This window comes from Lepus europaeus, chromosome 9 (genome assembly GCF_033115175.1).
Source record: "Lepus europaeus isolate LE1 chromosome 9, mLepTim1.pri, whole genome shotgun sequence".
Taxonomy (NCBI): domain Eukaryota; kingdom Metazoa; phylum Chordata; class Mammalia; order Lagomorpha; family Leporidae; genus Lepus; species Lepus europaeus.
Window position 1 is genome coordinate 26,226,318 of NC_084835.1, and position 16,899 is coordinate 26,243,216.

The following is a 16,899-nucleotide window of genomic DNA, read 5'->3' on the forward strand; positions in this document are numbered from 1 at the left end:
ATCACTTCAGGGTTTTCACTTCCTTTCTGTGAGGCACTCCACTGCAAGTGAAATCAATCTTTTCCCCTCCTGATAATCTGCGTTTTGTCAGCTTAATTTATAGGGCCTCAGTCACTGGACTTAAGAGGGTAAGGGAGAAGTTCTTCTTCCCCTTCCCCATGTTCTCCACATGCACAACTCTTTCCTTGAGGTGAAAGTGCCTGTCACACTTTTTATACTGGTGTTCACTGCCAGAGTGCCCTCCACAAAGCCTGCTGACATATTTATGGCCACTCTGACACTGTGAGTACACACTCTGGGGACGCTTGTTTTCTCAGCGCTAAATTCCATTGCTTCACAGAGCCTTCTGCTTCCACTTACCACAGTCTTTTCCTTTTATGAAGTCCTTTCTGCCCAGGCACTGTAAGCACTTAGCAGCTGAACACTTCACTGTTCTCCTGTTAAAATTGTTTCAAGAGAAAAAAAAAAAAAGAGGCATTCCAGCTTCTATTTGTGCCTGGGTATACAGGGTAGTAGGAATATAATATGAATTAGACAGAGAAATTCAGAGTTCAGTGGGCATTGAAACCTTGCTGTTGCCCAATGCATTTATTTTGTGATTAGCCTAAGGTGGCAAAGGATTTAAAATGGGTACAATTAGTCTCCTGTTTACAGTTAGACAGAACAGCTCTGGCCTCTCTGTGAGAGTTTCCATTGCTAACTAATCAGAGAGGTGCACACATTTTCACTCCCAACAACAGTGTGAGGATGCAGTCAGAGAAGCAGTGTTTCCCAAGTAAAAGTACCACTTCCTGCTTAGCCCAGCAGCGTCAGCATTTGGTTCTACATTTATGTAGAGGTCCCTGGCAGGACACGCATTTGGTACAGTGGTTAAATGTCATATCCCTTATTAGAGTACCTGGGTCAAGTCCCCACTCTTCTTCTGATCCAGCTTCTTCCGGCTAATGTGCACACTGGGAGGCAGCAGATGATAACTCAAGGGCTTGGGTTTCTGCCGACCTCATGGGAGACCCACTCAGATTGTTTCAGACTCCTGGTTTTGGCTTGGTCCAGCTATAGCTGTCGTGGGCATTTGGAGAGTGAACTAGCAATACAGTTTTCTTTCTCTCTGCCTTTCAGGTAAAGTAAAAAGAAATTAAAAAAAAAAAAAAAAAAAAACCAGAAAACTCGGCCGGCGCTGTGGCTCACTTGGCTAATACTCTGCCTGTGGCGCCGGCATCCCATATGGGCACCGGGTTCTAGTCCTGGCTGCTCCTCTTCCAGTCCAGCTCTCTGCTGTGGCCCGGGAGGGCAGTGGAGGATGGCCCAAGTGCTTGGGCTCTTGCATCCGCGTGGGAGACCAGGAGGAAGCGCTTGGCTCCTGGCTTTGGATCGGCGCAGCGCGCCAGCCGTAGCAGCCATTTCGGGGGGTGAACCAACGGAAGGAAGACCTTTCTCTTTCTCTCTCACTATTTGTCAAATAAAAAAAAGGAATTTAAAAAAACCTCATGAAATGTCCTTTTTTCAAATGTTGAATAATGGGATGAATAATGCATGGATGGATGAAGACAGCTTGCTATACACAGGGAACAACTATGAATTGGTAGGTATTTACAATCTCCTCCACATTAAACAGTTAAGGAAGCAGAGGAGGTACCTTCGTTTTGATGATGGAGTGGGAATAAAAGGTTGTGTATTATAAAGGGGAAGAAAAACCCTGGGAGAGAGCTGGAAGCCAGGTGGGGGGTTGTTCGTGACCAGCACACAGCGTATTTTGCTGACCTACTGAGACATGCGTGACAAAGGGAACAGGTATGGGGAAGTGGGTTTCGGTAAGTTTTAGGAAGTCTGTCCTGTGAGGTGTGCTGCAATTCCTTCCGCATGCCCCTGTGAAAACTGTACTCTTGTGCTTTGGTAATCTGGCCAGAACCCGTGTCCTGTCTGTGGGAAGGCATCAAGCCTGGCTCAGGGTGGACACAGGGTGACAGGGAAAGCGAGAAAGGTCCAGGGGTCATGTGTGTTTACATGCGGCTTGTGGTCGAAGATCATTGAACAGAACGCTCCTGCTGAGCTACGGCTGCATTTGATGGTCCGGGGTGGGCTGTGGGTCCATATGCTCAGCCCAGCGCCTGGCACCTAACGGAAGTTTAGGCACGCATTTGACGACTGCTTCGTCCAGGTAAATAAGATGACGGGTCACTAAACACAAGTGAGAAGGGAGTTGGCACTACCATTACTCAGGCCGGAAGGTGACTCTTTCCAAGTCTCTTCGTGGTCAGTGGGGAGCCAATGTCATAATTCCCGGCCGAAGCCTTAATTCCCGCTGCGGCTTCCCTGGCGCCCAGTCCCGCAGCAGCTTCCATCTTGCACTCGCCTTAAACCCGCCCCCAGGCGACTGCCCGACGCCACACTTCCGGGTTTCGCTCCACACTTCCGGGATTCGCTCCGCCCACCCGCAAGCACTTCCGGTTCCTGCTCCGGAGGCCGCGGCCAGGAACTATAAAGCGGTAAGTTGCCGCTGCAGAGGACCCCAAGGCCTGCAGAAGCAGTCCCCGGCCAGGGCGCCATAGGTCTAGGCGGCGGCGGGCCTTTTTTCCTCGAGTCATTCGGTATTACACGGCGGCATTTCTCTGGCGAGGGCCCCGCCCCTGCCCGGGGAAGGCGTCACTTCCGGTCTCTGTGGGGTGTGGGGGTGGGGGTGGAGGGTGAAGCCGGAAGTGGCGCCAGCACCACTTAGTGGCGGAGAGTGTGTTTTGCGCTGCAGCGTCTCGGACGCTAGGAGAGACTTTCCTGAGGAGAATTGGCGGATATACAGGAGAGGCAGTGTGAAATCTGAATTTAACTGGACCTCTTGTGCTTACCCTTGAGCTTCCCCGTACCGTAGGTTATCCACGGGCGAAGTTGGTCTCTTCCGGGCCTTTGTCCTCTGGAAAACAGGTCCAGAGTTCATTCGGGCTGCGTAAGTCAGCTGTTGCAGACACTGAATTTTAGTCCCAAACCTCTTGGGCAAGTCCCAGGGGTACTCCCACCCCCAGTGGAAGCCGGGCCGTTTTCAGAATCCCGGTGGTGGTGATGCCCTCGTTCCCTTTCTCAGCTGGAGTGAGGAGGCTGACAGGAACGCAGGCTAGAGGTTGCCATGTTATTTGACAGTGGGATAAAGGAGTGTGAAATTCTGTGTTGCAGGGGCGAGCGTCAGAGAACCTCAGGGTGTCCAGGGCAGAGCACGAGTCTTAATTTTACCTCATTTCTCATTTGAAATGAATGCGGTGAGAGAAATGGAGGCACCCAGAAAGTGCTAGGGCTGGAACCCCAATTTCCAGCCTCCTACCCAGCTTGCAGCATTACTAAAGTAGATGCGTTCTCACAGATGCTCTGGCGCTTTGTTGTCCTTAAACCCTGACCAGCTCCCTGACCTTCACCCCAAGACTTCTCTAGGTTTTACTCTGCCCATTGGGAAAATGACTGGGCTCAGCCGTGGATGCTTGGCCTTTCCCTGTTCCAGCCACTGGGCACTCACAACTGTGTATGGTGTGACCAGGGCTTGTTCTGTTATCTCACGGCCAGGAGGGGTGTTCTTGGCAGGCTTGGTCTGGCCGGCTATGTGGGTAGAAGGGCATCTGTTCCTGTCCTGCACATGGGGCTCAGTGGCACAAGGCCTCACACAGTGCCTGGGGACTTCTCTAAGCTTGCATCATACTGCCACTGCAGAGTTGAACCTGAAGCTCTTGCTGGACTGACCCTGAGTGTTGGCATTCCTCAGGTTGTGTACCCTGAGCATGCGCCCAGGCCCAGCCGACATATCCAGATTCCCAGGCTCCCCAGCCCAATCTATGAGCCAGTGAAATAGGGCAGGCTGAAGGTCAGTGGGCTCAGAGTCAGCTGGTGGGGCAACCAGCAGCCTCCTGGCGGGAGAGGAGAAGAGGCAAGGCAGGAGGCCAGAAAGGGCACAGGCCTCTGGTGAGGGCACAGAAGTACGGGAGGTAGAAAAGGGGTGGGACGAGAGTCCACTGGGAGGAACTGTCCTGCTGTGAATGATTAACTCCCAGCCTGAGAGGAGGAGGGCTCAGCTAAGAGGAACTTTGAACTTGGGGCAGAGTGGCCCGAGGACTGCTGTGTGCTCTGCAGAAGAGGATTTGACTGAGGGGCAGGGAGTGAGATCAGGTAGCTGTGGGCTTCCTGAAGGCTCCTTAGGCTATTGGATGGCTCGTTCTGGCAGCAGGAGCTCTGGGGTCCACTGGTTCTGAGCCCGGAGCTGTGGGTTGGGAGGCCTCCTGTCTCTGCCTTGCAACAACCTCTTCCTCACTGGTGCTTTCTTCCCCCTAGGCAGCCATGGGCGTCAGGTTGTGCTGAGGGCAGTGGGGCATGGCTGCAGCCCTGCAGGTCCTGCCCTGCTGGGTCCGAGCCCCCTTGCGTCCACTCCTCTGGGGTGGCCCAGTGGCCCGGCTAGCCAGCAGCATGGCCTTGGCAGGGCAGGCACAGCAGCTTTTTGAGAGTGCTGTGGGTGCTGTGCTGCCGGGCCCCATGCTGCATCGGGCGCTGTCCTTGGACCCTGACGGCAGGCAGCTGAAGGTGCGGGACCGGAGCTTTCAGCTGCACCAGAACCTCTACCTGGTGGGCTTCGGCAAGGCTGTGCTGGGCATGGCAGCTGCCGCTGAAGAGCTCCTGGGCCAGCATATCGTGCAGGGTGTGATCAGCGTTCCCAAGGGGATCCGTGCTGCCATGGAGCACGCCGGCAGACAGTAAGAAACCACGGGGAGCTGCTCCCCAGAGTCCTTCTGGAGGGAAACCTGGCTCAGACCTGGGGTGGACCCTCCCTCACCAGCTTCCCTTTTATCCTGAGTCTGGCTCGGGGACGGGTGTCAGTGGGCGTCCTCGTTCGTGCCCCCTTCACCTTGTAGCTGCGAAGTCAGGTGGGAGGAGAGATGCCCACCACCCCGTCTCTTGCTCTCAGGGAGATGTTGCTGAAGCCACACAGCCGAATCCAGGTATTCGAAGGCGCAGAGCACAACCTACCGGACCGAGACGCTCTGCGGGCTGCCCTGGCCATCCGGCAGTTGGCTGAGGGGCTCACAGCTGATGATCTGCTGCTCGTGCTCATCTCAGGTGTGGATGCCAGATAGGCTCAGGGCAGCTGGCAGGGCGGTGCTCCAAATATCAGGTCTTTGAGAGGTGGGTCTCAGTGCCCAGGGTCACAGGGTAAAGTTGGGGGCAAGGGAGGCAGTAGGGAGCCTGGTTTATGACTCATACATAGATGGCCTTGGGCCAGTTGTCTGATCGCTCCTGAGCTGTGGGGTCCTCCCCCTGAACTGTCCTCGGGTGACAGTGAGAGGTTCTGGGGGCGGGGGGCATCTAAAGCGGGGTCTCACCTATCAACAGAGCTCTTGGAAAGTGTCCCTGCTGTTGCTTCTGTCTGCACCATTGTCACCCGAACATAATACCTAGGTCTCCAACCTCCACAGTGCCCGCTCCTCGGTCCTCTGCTGTCTCCTCCTGCTCTGCTCCATGTTCATGGTCTCAAGGAATAGTTAGTTTTTTCCGGTGGTGGCCAGGGTGCAGTGACTGCGCACATACTCGCTGCATGTCCACATGGGGGCACTCTAACCCCACCTTTCCAGCCCTACTGCTTCATGTAGGTTTGTCTGTCACTGCTTGTCTGATGCACTGGGTCAGAATATCCCTTTTGCCTGAGGCCTTCATTAACTCTGCAGGTGGGGGCTCAGCCCTGCTGCCAGCCCCCATCCCACCTGTCACCCTGGAGGAGAAGCAGATGCTCACCAAACTGCTGGCAGCCCGTGGAGCCACCATCCAGGAGCTGAACACCATCCGGAAGGCCCTGTCCCACCTCAAGGGTGGGGGGCTGGCTCAGGCCGCCTACCCTGCACAGGTGCGTGAGTTGCTTCTTCCCCAGGTGGCCTTGTGCAGGTGCCCAGGAGACGAAAGCCTGGAATAGCATACAAATTGGTAGGGGCCTGGTTTGAGAGTCCACAGGGCCAGCTGGGTGAAATCATGGGAAGGAGATAGGGAGGTCATGTTCACTTGGAGGGGTTAGAAACGGGTGAGGAATACACCGGGTGGTGTGAGGGTGTCTGGTTACCCAGAGGGTTCTGGGGCAAGGAGGAGGTGGCCTGAGCCTTGCCTGGTGGCCCTTCCCTAGGTGGTAAGCCTGATCCTGTCAGATGTGGTGGGCGACCCTGTGGAGGTGATTGCCAGTGGCCCCACTGTGGCCAGCACCCACAGTGTGCAAGATTGCCTGCACATCCTCAACCACTATGGCCTCCGGGCTGCCCTGCCACGTTCTGTGAAGACCGTGTTCGCTCGAGCTGACTCTGACCCCCATGGGCCACACACCTGTGGTCACGTCCTCAACGTGATCATCGGCTCCAATGTGCTTGCACTGGCTGAGGCCCAGCGGCAGGCCGAGGCACTGGGCTACCGGGCCATGGTGCTGAGCACGGCCATACAGGGTGATGTGAAAAGTATAGCCCAGTTCTATGTGCTGCTGGCTCAAGTAGCTGGTGCCCGCCTCACCCCATCCATGGCAGGGTCTTTGGTAGAGGAGGATGCAAAACTCCATGAGCTGGCAGCTGAGCTCCAGCTCCCAGACCTGCAGCTGGAGGAGGCTCTGGAGGCCCTGGTTGGGGCTAGGGGCCCAGTCTGCCTGCTGGCTGGTGGTGAACCCACGGTGCAGCTGCAGGGCTCTGGCAGGGGGGGTCGGAACCAGGAGCTGGCCCTACGAGTTGGAGTAGAACTGGGAAGATGGCCTCTGGGGTCTGTCGATGTGCTGTTTTTGAGTGGTGGCACTGATGGGCAGGATGGGCCCACTGAGGCTGCTGGGGCCTGGGTCACACCTGACCTTGCCAGACAGGCTACTGTTGAGGGCCTGGATGTGGCCACCTTCCTAGCCCACAATGACTCCCATGGTTTCTTCTGCCGCCTGCAGGGTGGGGCGCATCTGCTGCACACAGGGCTGACAGGTACCAATGTCATGGATGCCCATCTCCTGTTCCTGTGGCCTCACTGATGGTGTAGGTTGCATTTTGGGAGCCGGGAGGAGGCCAGTAGGGCAGGGTCCTAGGGTAGCCCAGAGTTGGTCCCCAAGGCCTCATCATGATTTAGGGCCCGTCATCTTGGTCCTGGCTGCTTGGTTGGTGCTTGTACCACCTACCCAGGGGCTGTGCTCCATGTCTGTTACCCCCCATTCAGCTTGGCAGATGGGGGTTCCTCTCCATCCCTCCACCCCTACTTCCTGCCGTGGCTGATCCCTAAAGACCAGGACAACTGTCTGGTCTAGTTCTCTGTCCCTCTTCTCCCCCTGCGCAGTCCCCCTGTTTATTTTTCTGTGGAGTGAAACAAGAAAGACTGAAAATAAAAAGGACTACACTGCTGTTTCATGACCCATCTTCTCTCGGAGGAAACACTCACTGGGGAGACCCTGGGGAAGTGTCCCATGCCCCCTGTTGGGCACACATCCGGGCTCCTCTCACATAGCTGGAGCCTGTGAAGGTTGATTGAGCCAGGCTTCTGACAGCCTCAGTGTGGGTGAGCAGAGACCCCAGGGAGGACCAGGGGTCCTGGAGTGGCTGGACTCCAGGACTCCCTGTGGCATCCTTGCTGTGGTCTCTAACTGCTTGTAGGAGTGAGTGTGTGCTGTAGGTGTGTGCCCTGCCGCCAGAGGCATCTCTTCTGTCTTTGGACAGCCCTTGGCTTCAGGTGAGCTGACATGGTCCTGCCCCCCAGCCCTACAAGGATGCTCTACCTTGTTTTCCTAGGCCGGATGTTCCTTCAGCCACTCCTCTGCAACACAGTCCAGGGCTCATGCCAGCCCTTTCAGGGGTCTCAAGTGCTGGGATGGTAGGTCAGAGCAGTGATGGGATCCAGCAGCCCTGTCTCCTTCCCCGTTGGGAAGAAGCTGGCGAGAGAAGAGGCAAGTGGGGAGGAATGGCTACCCTGGTTGGGGGGTAGAGGGAACCACTGGCTCTATTCTCTTTGGGGCCCTCTTGCTCAGTATCAGAGCCCTCCGCTGGCCATCCCCGCCGTGCGCCACGGCTCCAATCCCTATATGAGTGAGCAGTAGAATCACATAGGAATAAAAAGCCATAGAGAACAGCGAGGCCTGGGGCTGCTCCTGTGGGCTCTTCCTCCATCCCCACCCTCCCTTCCTCCCTGAGGGTGGTGAGCACCTCTGGGGAGAGCCTCCCTTCCCCTCTTGGACTCAGAAAGCCCAGCAGGCAGATGGTTCATGACTGGGGACCTGCTCACATGGGGCAAGCTGGGATTGGGAAGGCGGGAGCAAGGAGAGCTGGGTTCAGGCAGGGAGGGTTAGGGGAGGGGTGTGCACCCTACTGTGATGCAGGGGCATCACAAGACACTTCCTCCTGTCTTGGCATGGAGTCCTGCTGAGCAGTCACAAGTCTTGGGGGATACTGTTGTTCTCACAGGGCAGTGCCTGTGCCTTGGTGTTCCCTTGGCTGTGCTCTGTCCATGGCTCTGGCCTTATCCTTGGATATGTGACTGTTAGCTCTGGGTACAAGTTCCAGGGGCGAGAAGGACAGGAGAGCTGGAGCTGAGAGCTTGCTGCCACGTCCTTAGTGTCTGCACGCACATGTGTGGCACGTCGATGTTGGTGTTGGCATGCCAAGAGGGAGACTGCATCTAGGAGCATGCTGTCGGTGCTTGGTGCAGGGCATGCTCTGCTCTACATGTGGCTGGCTGTATGCCTGCCGAGGGCTGTGGCTGTGGGCGGGTCTAGCAGGGGACTCCCCCTGCTCCACTTTGGCCCCTTTCCTGTGGGACCTGTGGGGGCTGGGACGCCATGGCCTGGGTTGGGCCACATAAGGGTGAGTAGTTTGTGGGCCTTCCCCGTTAGATGCTCTCTCAGTACCCTGGAGATAAGAGGATATATTTAGCAAAGTGAGATCAACCCTGCATGGTGAGTATTCAATGGGACTCATCATTTGCTCCACCCGTGTCAATTTAGGATCATTACAGCGCTCCCCTCCCTGGGCTCTTTGGCTTCTGCCTCTTCTGCTCAGCTTCCTGCCACCCTTACCCACCTTGTAGCCATCCCCTGAAGCATTGCCTGGCCCAGCTGGACGCTGTCACCATGGAGGATGCCTGCCCCCTGGCTGCTGCAGCCGTTGCTAGCTCCTTCATTCGGTGTGCTTGGCATGAGCTGAGAGCAGCTGGGCAGTGTGCCGGGTCAGCCCTCAGGTATCAGCTGATCCAAACCCCTTGTTTAATAGCTGGAGAAACAGAGTGGGCAGGTGGCTTTTCTGGAGCTGCACATCAAGTTGGCCACAGACCAGGATGAGAACCAGGTTGGGAGCTGCTTGACCTTCCTCTGCCTCCCTCTGGCACTGAAGAGATTGGGAATGGTGACATGGCCACACGTGGCCTCCAGGGATCCAGACAAGCAGATTCACTGGTTTCTTCTTTGCTCAGAGAGGCAGCTTTGTGGTGTGGTTTGGTGGAAAGCCATGTGCAGCTGAGTGTGTGCACGAGTATCTGTGTAGGCTTGTGTATATGTCCAGGGCAACTCATGACCAATTACAGAGTGGGCATCTGTTGCAGCTTGGAGTAGTGAGGATGCTGGGGATATGTTGGGGCAAGTTGGCCAGGGGTGCCAAAAAGCCGGCAGAGGCTGGTTGACAAAGGCCTCGTGTGCCTGGCTGAGGAAGCTGACTTCTGTTGACAGCGGTGCTGAGCCTCATGACGATTTGGGCAGGGAGTCATGCCACGAGGCTGTTTTGGGACAGCTGTAGTAGTATGAAGGGTTACCTTCCTTACTGCAGGGGTTGGGAGATGGCGCTAGTGCAAGGAGACAGAGGGAGAGTCACAGACAGGAAACAGGTGCCTCACACGGCCCCAAGAAACCCCTCCCCCTCCTCAGCCCACCCTTTGCAGCTTCAACCTCACAGCCCATGGCCATTCTGGGCAACCCTTTAGATCCAAGGCTGGAAGCCCTGGTTCCAACACCTCAGAAGTAACTGAGCCCCTCTGTCCCTGGGAATGCCACCGGGTCCTTGAGGATCTGGGGGCAGATGGTGTGGGCAGCTACTGGATACCCATGGGGCATAGGGACCACCTGCTCATTTGCATCTCACCAGGAGGGCAGTTCAGGGGCCCTTGCCCTGATCTCAGTTTTCTCCTGTCAGATGGGGACAACATGCTTGCCCGGCTCAACTCTTTGGGATAGTGTCAGTGGCAGGTGGGTGTATATGGGGCAGCTCTGTGCGAGTGAAGGCTTAGGAGGCAGAGAAGGGAGCGGTGTTGGCTTCTTCCAGGAGGATCCCAGAGAACTCTTGCTCAGGAGGCCCCCTTCCTCCAGGGAAGGCCAGGGTTAGAGCCAGTAGTGCCTTGGTGTTTACTGACTGCGGCTGAGTGAGCAGCCTACTGCACTGGCCTGGCTCTAACAGGGAGTGATGTTTGAGTCTTTAATGGCAAATGGGGTGCCCAGTGCCCTGGGAGGTCATGGAGCTGATGGCTGGCGGAAGGGGGCAGGGCATGGCCAGCTAAAGCTGGAGGAAGCTGATCCAAGTGTCTCAGAAAATCAGGCAGTGCCGTCTGCATCCCTCTGGGTCTGGGTCTGGGTCTGGGTCTGATAGGAGGGACATGAAGAGGCCCAGACTGGGGTGGGGAGGATTGTCCAGACCGCAGACCAGGGGTCCCTACTTGAGAGAGCAGACTCTTGGTGTGTGCTAATGGTTGTACAGGGGGACAGGGACCTAGGCAGGATGCCTGTGAGATAGGACCATGGAGGGGAACAAGGGTGTGGGGTCAGTCTCCCCAGGTACGTACTGAAGGCAGTCCTGAGGCTCTGCTGCCCCCCTCCCCCGTCATGGGATGGGGTAGGCTGGAGGTTGCCACTCACCCCTGCACCAGCTCATGCCCACAGCCCTGATCCGACCTCTCTGCACATGCTGCTCCACATGGGGCTGGGAGGATGGCTGCAACCCTGCTCGAATGAGCAGGTTCTGGCCAAGGGCAGCGGTCAGGTGGCCCCTGGAAACCACTGCCCCATCTGCCCAGTGATGGAGGGGCCACTACTCTGACTCACGGGATCACTGCCCACCACCATCTGGTCCAGTGCAGCTCCGTGGGGGTCCAGGGAACTATAGGACCTGGCCCTGCCTGTACCAAACAGCAAGGGGCCACCCCATGGAACACACCCCATTGGAAAGGTCTCTGGCCTCCCCACACTCCCGGCTTTTCCTGCCTCTCTCTGGGCAGCCTGCAGAGCCACCCTGCTCACCTCCTGGGGGAGGTGTGGGCAGCACACCTCTCCATCCATGTCAGTCCCATTGGGCTCGCCCCTGCTGCTGCATTCCCAGGTCCAGCTGAGAAGGGGGTGGGGCCCTGATCCTTCAGTCCACTCCCCCGACCTGCCCAGCCTGAGGGTCTAAGCATCTCCTTGTGATCTGGTTCATCGTAAGCATGTTGTTAGTCTCATGCAAGAGCCAGGGCTGTGGCTCCACCTGCTCCCCCACTCCCACCCAAAGAGCCCCCATTCCTCCCTGTCTAGCCCAGTTCAGGGAGCTGACTGCTGAAATGTCTGGGTTCCTACTGTTTGCAACTCTGGGTAATGCTGTCGTGGTGGAGCTAGTCAAAGACCCCTAGGAGAAAGAAGTGGGGTCATGGCTTGGAGGGAGCCTGCGAAGCTGTGGCAGGGGAAGATCCCTCCTTCTCTGCCCACATCCCCTGCAGGTTCTGACCGGCAGCCAAACCCCCACCAGGGACAAGCACTAGTGGAGGTCACAGCCCCTTGGCCAGTGCCACTGTTGCCACCCAGCAGCCCCGGAGCAGCAGTCCAGACAGGCGGGCTCCAGAGCCCCGGTGTCCAGGACCGTACTCTCAGACCTTCCGGGGCGGGCTGTTCCAGGCAGCCCAGCCCCCGCCTACCCTGTCTGGTCCCTCTGAGCGTCTGCCTCAGCCCAGGGCCACCCACAGAATCCAGGCACTAGGTCAGGGACAGAGCCTGCCAGCACCCGCCAGCCCAGCCCCTCGCAGCTACACGCTGCCCCTCCGCCCTCCGCTCTGCTGACCACTGGGGCACCTGAGGCTGGCGTGCTGACTGCCGCTCCCGCTGCCCGGGCTGCCTGCTCCCCCACCTGCCCGCCCCCATGGTTCCTGTGCCCCGTGCCTGTGTCCCCGATCCCCTGGGCTCACCTCGGTGGCGCTGTCTCCTCACCAGAGGCACTGCAGTGTGGGAACTGTCCCGAAGAGCCGGTTCTCAGCTGAAACAAAGAGGTGGGGGAGAGAGAGGGGGGCAGCAGGAGAGGGAGAGGGTGAGTGAGCGGGCGAAGGAGTGGAGGCTGGAGGGGGAAGAGAGAAGCGAGAGGATGAGAGAGAAGAGGGGAGGGGAGGCGGAGAGATGGAGCCTGACCCTGGGGACTGACAGGCCGAGAAAGGAGGGAAGAGGAAGTGGGGAGGGGGTGGATGAGGTGAGGGGCCAGCCCGGGAGAGGGGCGGGGAGCTGGGAGGCTGTGAGGGGCAAATGAGGGGTGTGGGTGGGAGGGGGCAGTGTGAGAGGAGGGAGGCAGGGCGGGCTGCGCTGGGCTGGGCTGGACCTGGGCCCCACCCCTGTCCCATGCCAGGCTCTGGTCTCCGGGGAAGCCAGGAGGACTTTGGCGGGCAAAAGGCCACACATGAGGGGGGATGGCAGGGAGAGAGGAGCAGCCTGGCGAGGGATGAGGTGCAGGCTGGTGACAAAGGCTGGGAAGAACAAAGGTGGCCGAATGCAGGAACTGGCCCCTGCTGACCCCTGGATGCCTGAGCCCGTGGTGTCCCCTGACAGTCTCCCGAATAGAGGACAAGGCTGGTTGGGGGTGGGTGGCGGGAAGGAGCTGGGCTGTGGGGGCAGGAGGGGTCCCCTTGCTTCCTTGAGAGCTGGGAACACCCAGTTCACACTGTGACTGACCACACACCGGGCCGCTGGTGTCAGTGTCTTCTGGGGGAAGGAATGGTTGATGGGACAGGGCCTGTCCTTTGGTTGGGGTTCTGGAGCCCTCTTAAGAAAGACCATGTGGGGCCACAGGCAGGGAGGGTTGGGGGGGGCAGACAGGAAAGAATCTGCAGCCCCTGGCAGGCAAGCCTCCCGCTCCCCACCCCGTGGTTCCCGGGCGCCTGATGTAGCCCTAATGAAGGGTGGAATAATGAGCCGCTTCCCGCTGCTGCCCTCCTGCTGCCAGGCGCTGCTGTGACAGGCAGGGGCACTGCCTGGGGAAGGCAGCTGGGGGAGGGGAGGCAGGCGGCCTTGGCAGCGCCCTGGGCTCCGAGGCTCCGGCCGCACTTCCACTTCCGCGGACCAAAGGCAGGTCCACCCTTGTCCCATCTGCGGCTCCTCACGGAGGTTCCAGAGCAGCGGGAGCTGGAGGGGAGGGGGTGCAGGCACTTGCCTGCAGCTGGGAGACAGCCCCCCTTGCCCGCCCTACTTGGAAAGGTAAGAGCTGGATATTCCTTAGACACTGCCTCTCCAGGCTTCTGTCACCTCCTCAGGGAAGCCCTCTTGGTCCCACCCAGCACAGCCACAGCATCAGCTGTCTACTCCAGTAGCCTGGAACCCTGAGAATGGCAAGAACTCCCTTTCTTCCTTCCCTCTGTGCCCGCCCGTCCTCCCTTCCTTTTGCTATTTCATTTTTTTATTTAGAAATAATTTCAAATTCACAGAAAAGTTGCTAGAGTGAGAATACTACAGAAGACAGCCATGTACCCTCTAGAGTCTTGTGTTCAGTTCCTGTGCATACCCAGCTACTGTGAGAATTCTGCTCCTTTATCTCTTGTTTTTAAAGTACTTTTAAAAATTTATTTGATGGGGGGCCGGCACCGTGGCTCACTTGGTTAATCTTCCTCCTGTGGTGCCGGCATCCCATATGGGCGCCCGGGTTCTAGTCCTGGCTGCTCCTCTTCCAGTCCAGCTCTCTGCTGTGGCCCAGGAGGGCAGTGGAGGATGGCCCAGGTGCTTGGGCCCCTACACCCACATGGGAGACCGGGAGAAGCACCTGGCTCCTGGCTTTGGATCGGCGAGCGTTCCAGCCATAGTGACCATTTAGGGGATGAACCAAAGGGGGGAAGACCTCTCTCTCTGTCTCTCTCACAGCAGGTTAGGCCAGCACTTGCAATTCCAGCATCCCATAGCGTGGCACCAGATCAAGTCCCAGCTGCTCTGTTTCTAACCTAGCTCCCTGTTAATGCACCTGGGAGGCAGCAGATGAGGGCCTGAGTACTTCCCTGCCCCACGTGGGACAGAGTTCTGGGCTCCTTGGCTTTGGCCTGGCCCAGCCCCAGCCATTGCAGACATTTGGGGAGTGAGTCAGTGGATGGAAGATCTCTCTCTCTTTCTTCCTCTTCTTTTGTCACTCTGCCTTTGAAACAATTAAATCTTTTTAAATATAACATTCGTTTGAGAAGCAGAATGAAAGAGAGAGATGTGCTATCTGCTGGCTCACTGCCCAATGCCTGCAAGGCCAGAACTGGGAGCCAGGAGCTCAATCCAGGCTTCTCACATAGTGATGGCTTGAGCCATCACTTCTGCCTCCTGAGGTCTGCACGGGTGCGAAGCTGGGGTCAGCAACCAGCTCTGGGAGTTGAACCCCAGGCGCTCGTGTTCAGACACAGGTGCCTTAACTATTGGCTAAATGCCTGCTCCCTTGGTAGCTCTCTGTGTTTTCTCTCTCCCCCTCCCTGCCTCTGCCCTCCCACCTGCTCCGTGTGTGTGTGTGTATGCATGTGTGTGTACACTTTTTTTTTTTTCATGAGCCATTTGAGTAAGTTGCAGACATTTGAAAGCGTAGTTTCCTATCTCTGTCTCTGGAGGCAGCCCAGGGGAGCCCGGACCATGCGGTGTGGAATGAGTGAAAGCCTGGGACAGGCAATAAGCGTAGACGTCATCTCCCGGGGGGCCTGAGACATGGGGACTGGCCCAGGCTCCCCAGGGAATTCGGCTGCTCCGGCTGGGGTGGAGGTGCTGTGCTGGGCCTGTGGCCGTGGAAGGAAGTGAGTGGCTGGGAGGGGGACCATGGCCCAGCCGTGCGAGCATGTGGTGTTTGCCTGGTGCGGAGTGGCAGCATATGTCTGCGGAGGTGGCGGCAGGCAGGCGGGGCGGAGCTGGGAGAGCAGGGTGGCCATGCTGCAGCACTTGGGCACTCCTGGGAGACTGGCACCAAGTGGTGTGAGAAGACACAGCTCCAGGGCCTGTGGGTCCCTCCCTGCAACCCTAGAAAGGACAGGGGAGGGATGGGGGCTCCACCCAACAGCTGGACCACCCTGCCCTGCTTAGAGAGGGCAGGATGGGGGCTCTGGCCTTCTTGGAGGTTGCCCGCTGGTCCCCACTACAGGACTAGTCACCTTCTGCATCCACAGTGACCCAGATGGGTTGGAGTCTCACCTGGAGGCCTTTCTTCACTAGCCGCTCTCTTATCCCTCCCAACTGCCCCCCCCCCCCCGAGGTCATGGTTTAAGAAGTTTGGCCTTGGGGCTGGTGCTGAGGCATAGCGGGTAAAGCCGCTGCCTGCAGTGCTGGCATCCCATATGGGCACTGGTTCAAGTCCCAGCTGCTCCACTTCCGATCCAGCTCTCTGCTATGGCCTGGGAAAGCAGTAGAAGATGGCCTAAGTCCTTGGGCCCTGCACGCGAGAGACCTGGAGGAAGATGCTGGCTTCTGGCTTCAGATCAGCGCAGCTCTGGCCGTTGCGACCAACTGGGGAGTGAACCAGCGGATGAAAGACCTCTCTCTCTCTGCCTCAGCTCTCTCCGTGTAACTCTGACTTTCAAATAAATAAATCTTAAAAAAAAAAAAAAAAAAGGAAGAAGTATGGCTTTTGGGGCCAGCGCTGTGGTGTAGCAGGTAAAAGCCACCACCTGCAGTGGACACCGGTTCAAGTCCTGGCTGCTCTACTTCCGATCCAGCTCTCTTCTATGGCCTAGGACAGCAGAAGATGGCCCCTTGGGCCCCTGCACCTGTGTGAGAGGCCTGGAGGAAGATCCTGGCTCCTGGCTTTGGATCGGCTCAGCTCTGGCTGTTGCAGCCATCTGAGGAGTGAACCAGCGGATGGAAGACCTCTCTGTCTCTGTCACTACCTCTCTCTGTAACAATGTCTTTCAAATAAATAAATCTTAAAAAAAAATACCAAGAATTTTGGCCTTTAGAAGTCCACACTTTAAAGATGACCTGATGCACTCATTTCCTCTTTCCCTTTTCAGTGAAGCACTCCTCCTCCAGGAAGCCCTCCAGATTGCCTCAGAGCATCCTCTCTCACAGGCCTTCCTGGGAACACCGATCCTGTTGGTTCTTTTGCTGGTTCACACTGGTGCCATCCCCAGGAACCAGGACTTCGATCAGTCCATCCCCAGGAACCAGGACTTCGATCAGTCATCAGCCTTTTCCTGCTGCCCCAGGCTGGGCATGTAACTGGTATCTTGTAGATGAATGCCAGCGGCTGGACAGTAGGTTCCTCTGATGTCCCTTGTGCTTGGTAAGTTTGAAAGCCTGTAGGCTAGGGGCCGGCTGAGCCTGGGTATAGCGTGAGACCTCACACTGGGTAGAAGAGGTTTGTCCAAGACCAGCAGCCTGTGAGAGACGAGGCAAGCCATTGACTTGGGTCTCTGACTGGTCAGCACTGGGCCATGTCCCTCACAGCACTGGCATGCTGGGCTGAGTGCACCAGGAGATGTTGGGGGGGGCCTGCCTGTACCCATAGGAAAGCTGAGGGGATACTGCCTTCTCACCCTATGCCCATCCCCCTTAAAGAGATTTCAGCCAATTAGCACGTACAGTATTTACTTAATTAGGGTAATGATATAATTAGTGTAACTTGGGCTACATCACATGGCTTCAACATGCAATTAGGAGCTGTCAGCGGGAGGCGACATTGTGAAAATGCTCATTCAATTTGGTTCCAGCGTGGAGGCCGTGGCAGCTGCCTC

General features: G+C 57.3%; 1 protein-coding gene across 4 annotated transcripts; it reads left to right on the forward strand.

Moving 5' to 3' along the window:
• Positions 1-2,068: 2,068 nt before the first annotated feature.
• GLYCTK (glycerate kinase) lies at positions 2,069-7,365 on the forward strand. Of its 4 annotated transcripts, XM_062201026.1 has the most exons (6): positions 2,069-2,158; positions 2,371-2,486; positions 4,303-4,718; positions 4,931-5,082; positions 5,688-5,863; positions 6,134-7,365. In XM_062201026.1, exons 3-6 carry the CDS (start codon positions 4,342-4,344, stop codon positions 6,998-7,000), a joined length of 1,572 nt encoding a protein of 523 aa, XP_062057010.1. In that variant the 5' UTR covers positions 2,069-2,158; positions 2,371-2,486; positions 4,303-4,341; the 3' UTR covers positions 7,001-7,365. The 4 variants fall into 4 exon arrangements, with proteins under 4 accessions (XP_062057010.1, XP_062057011.1, XP_062057009.1 ...); XM_062201027.1 differs by lacking the exons at positions 2,069-2,158; positions 2,371-2,486 and adding an exon at positions 3,448-3,936; XM_062201025.1 differs by lacking the exons at positions 2,069-2,158; positions 2,371-2,486 and adding an exon at positions 3,960-4,140.
• The last annotated feature ends 9,534 nt before the right edge of the window (positions 7,366-16,899 follow it).

What these genes read in the sequence shown, in the direction of transcription:
- GLYCTK (XM_062201026.1), top strand. Translation starts at nt 4,342, where the DNA reads ATGGCTGCAGCCCTGCAGGTCCTGCCCTGCTGGGTCCGAGCCCCCTTG. An exon ending in GCTGCTCGTGCTCATCTCAG is followed by an intron (nt 5,083 to 5,687) that starts GTGTGGATGCCA and finishes TTAACTCTGCAG; the next exon opens with GTGGGGGCTCAGCCCTGCTG. An exon ending in AGGCCGCCTACCCTGCACAG is followed by an intron (nt 5,864 to 6,133) that starts GTGCGTGAGTTG and finishes GCCCTTCCCTAG; the next exon opens with GTGGTAAGCCTGATCCTGTC.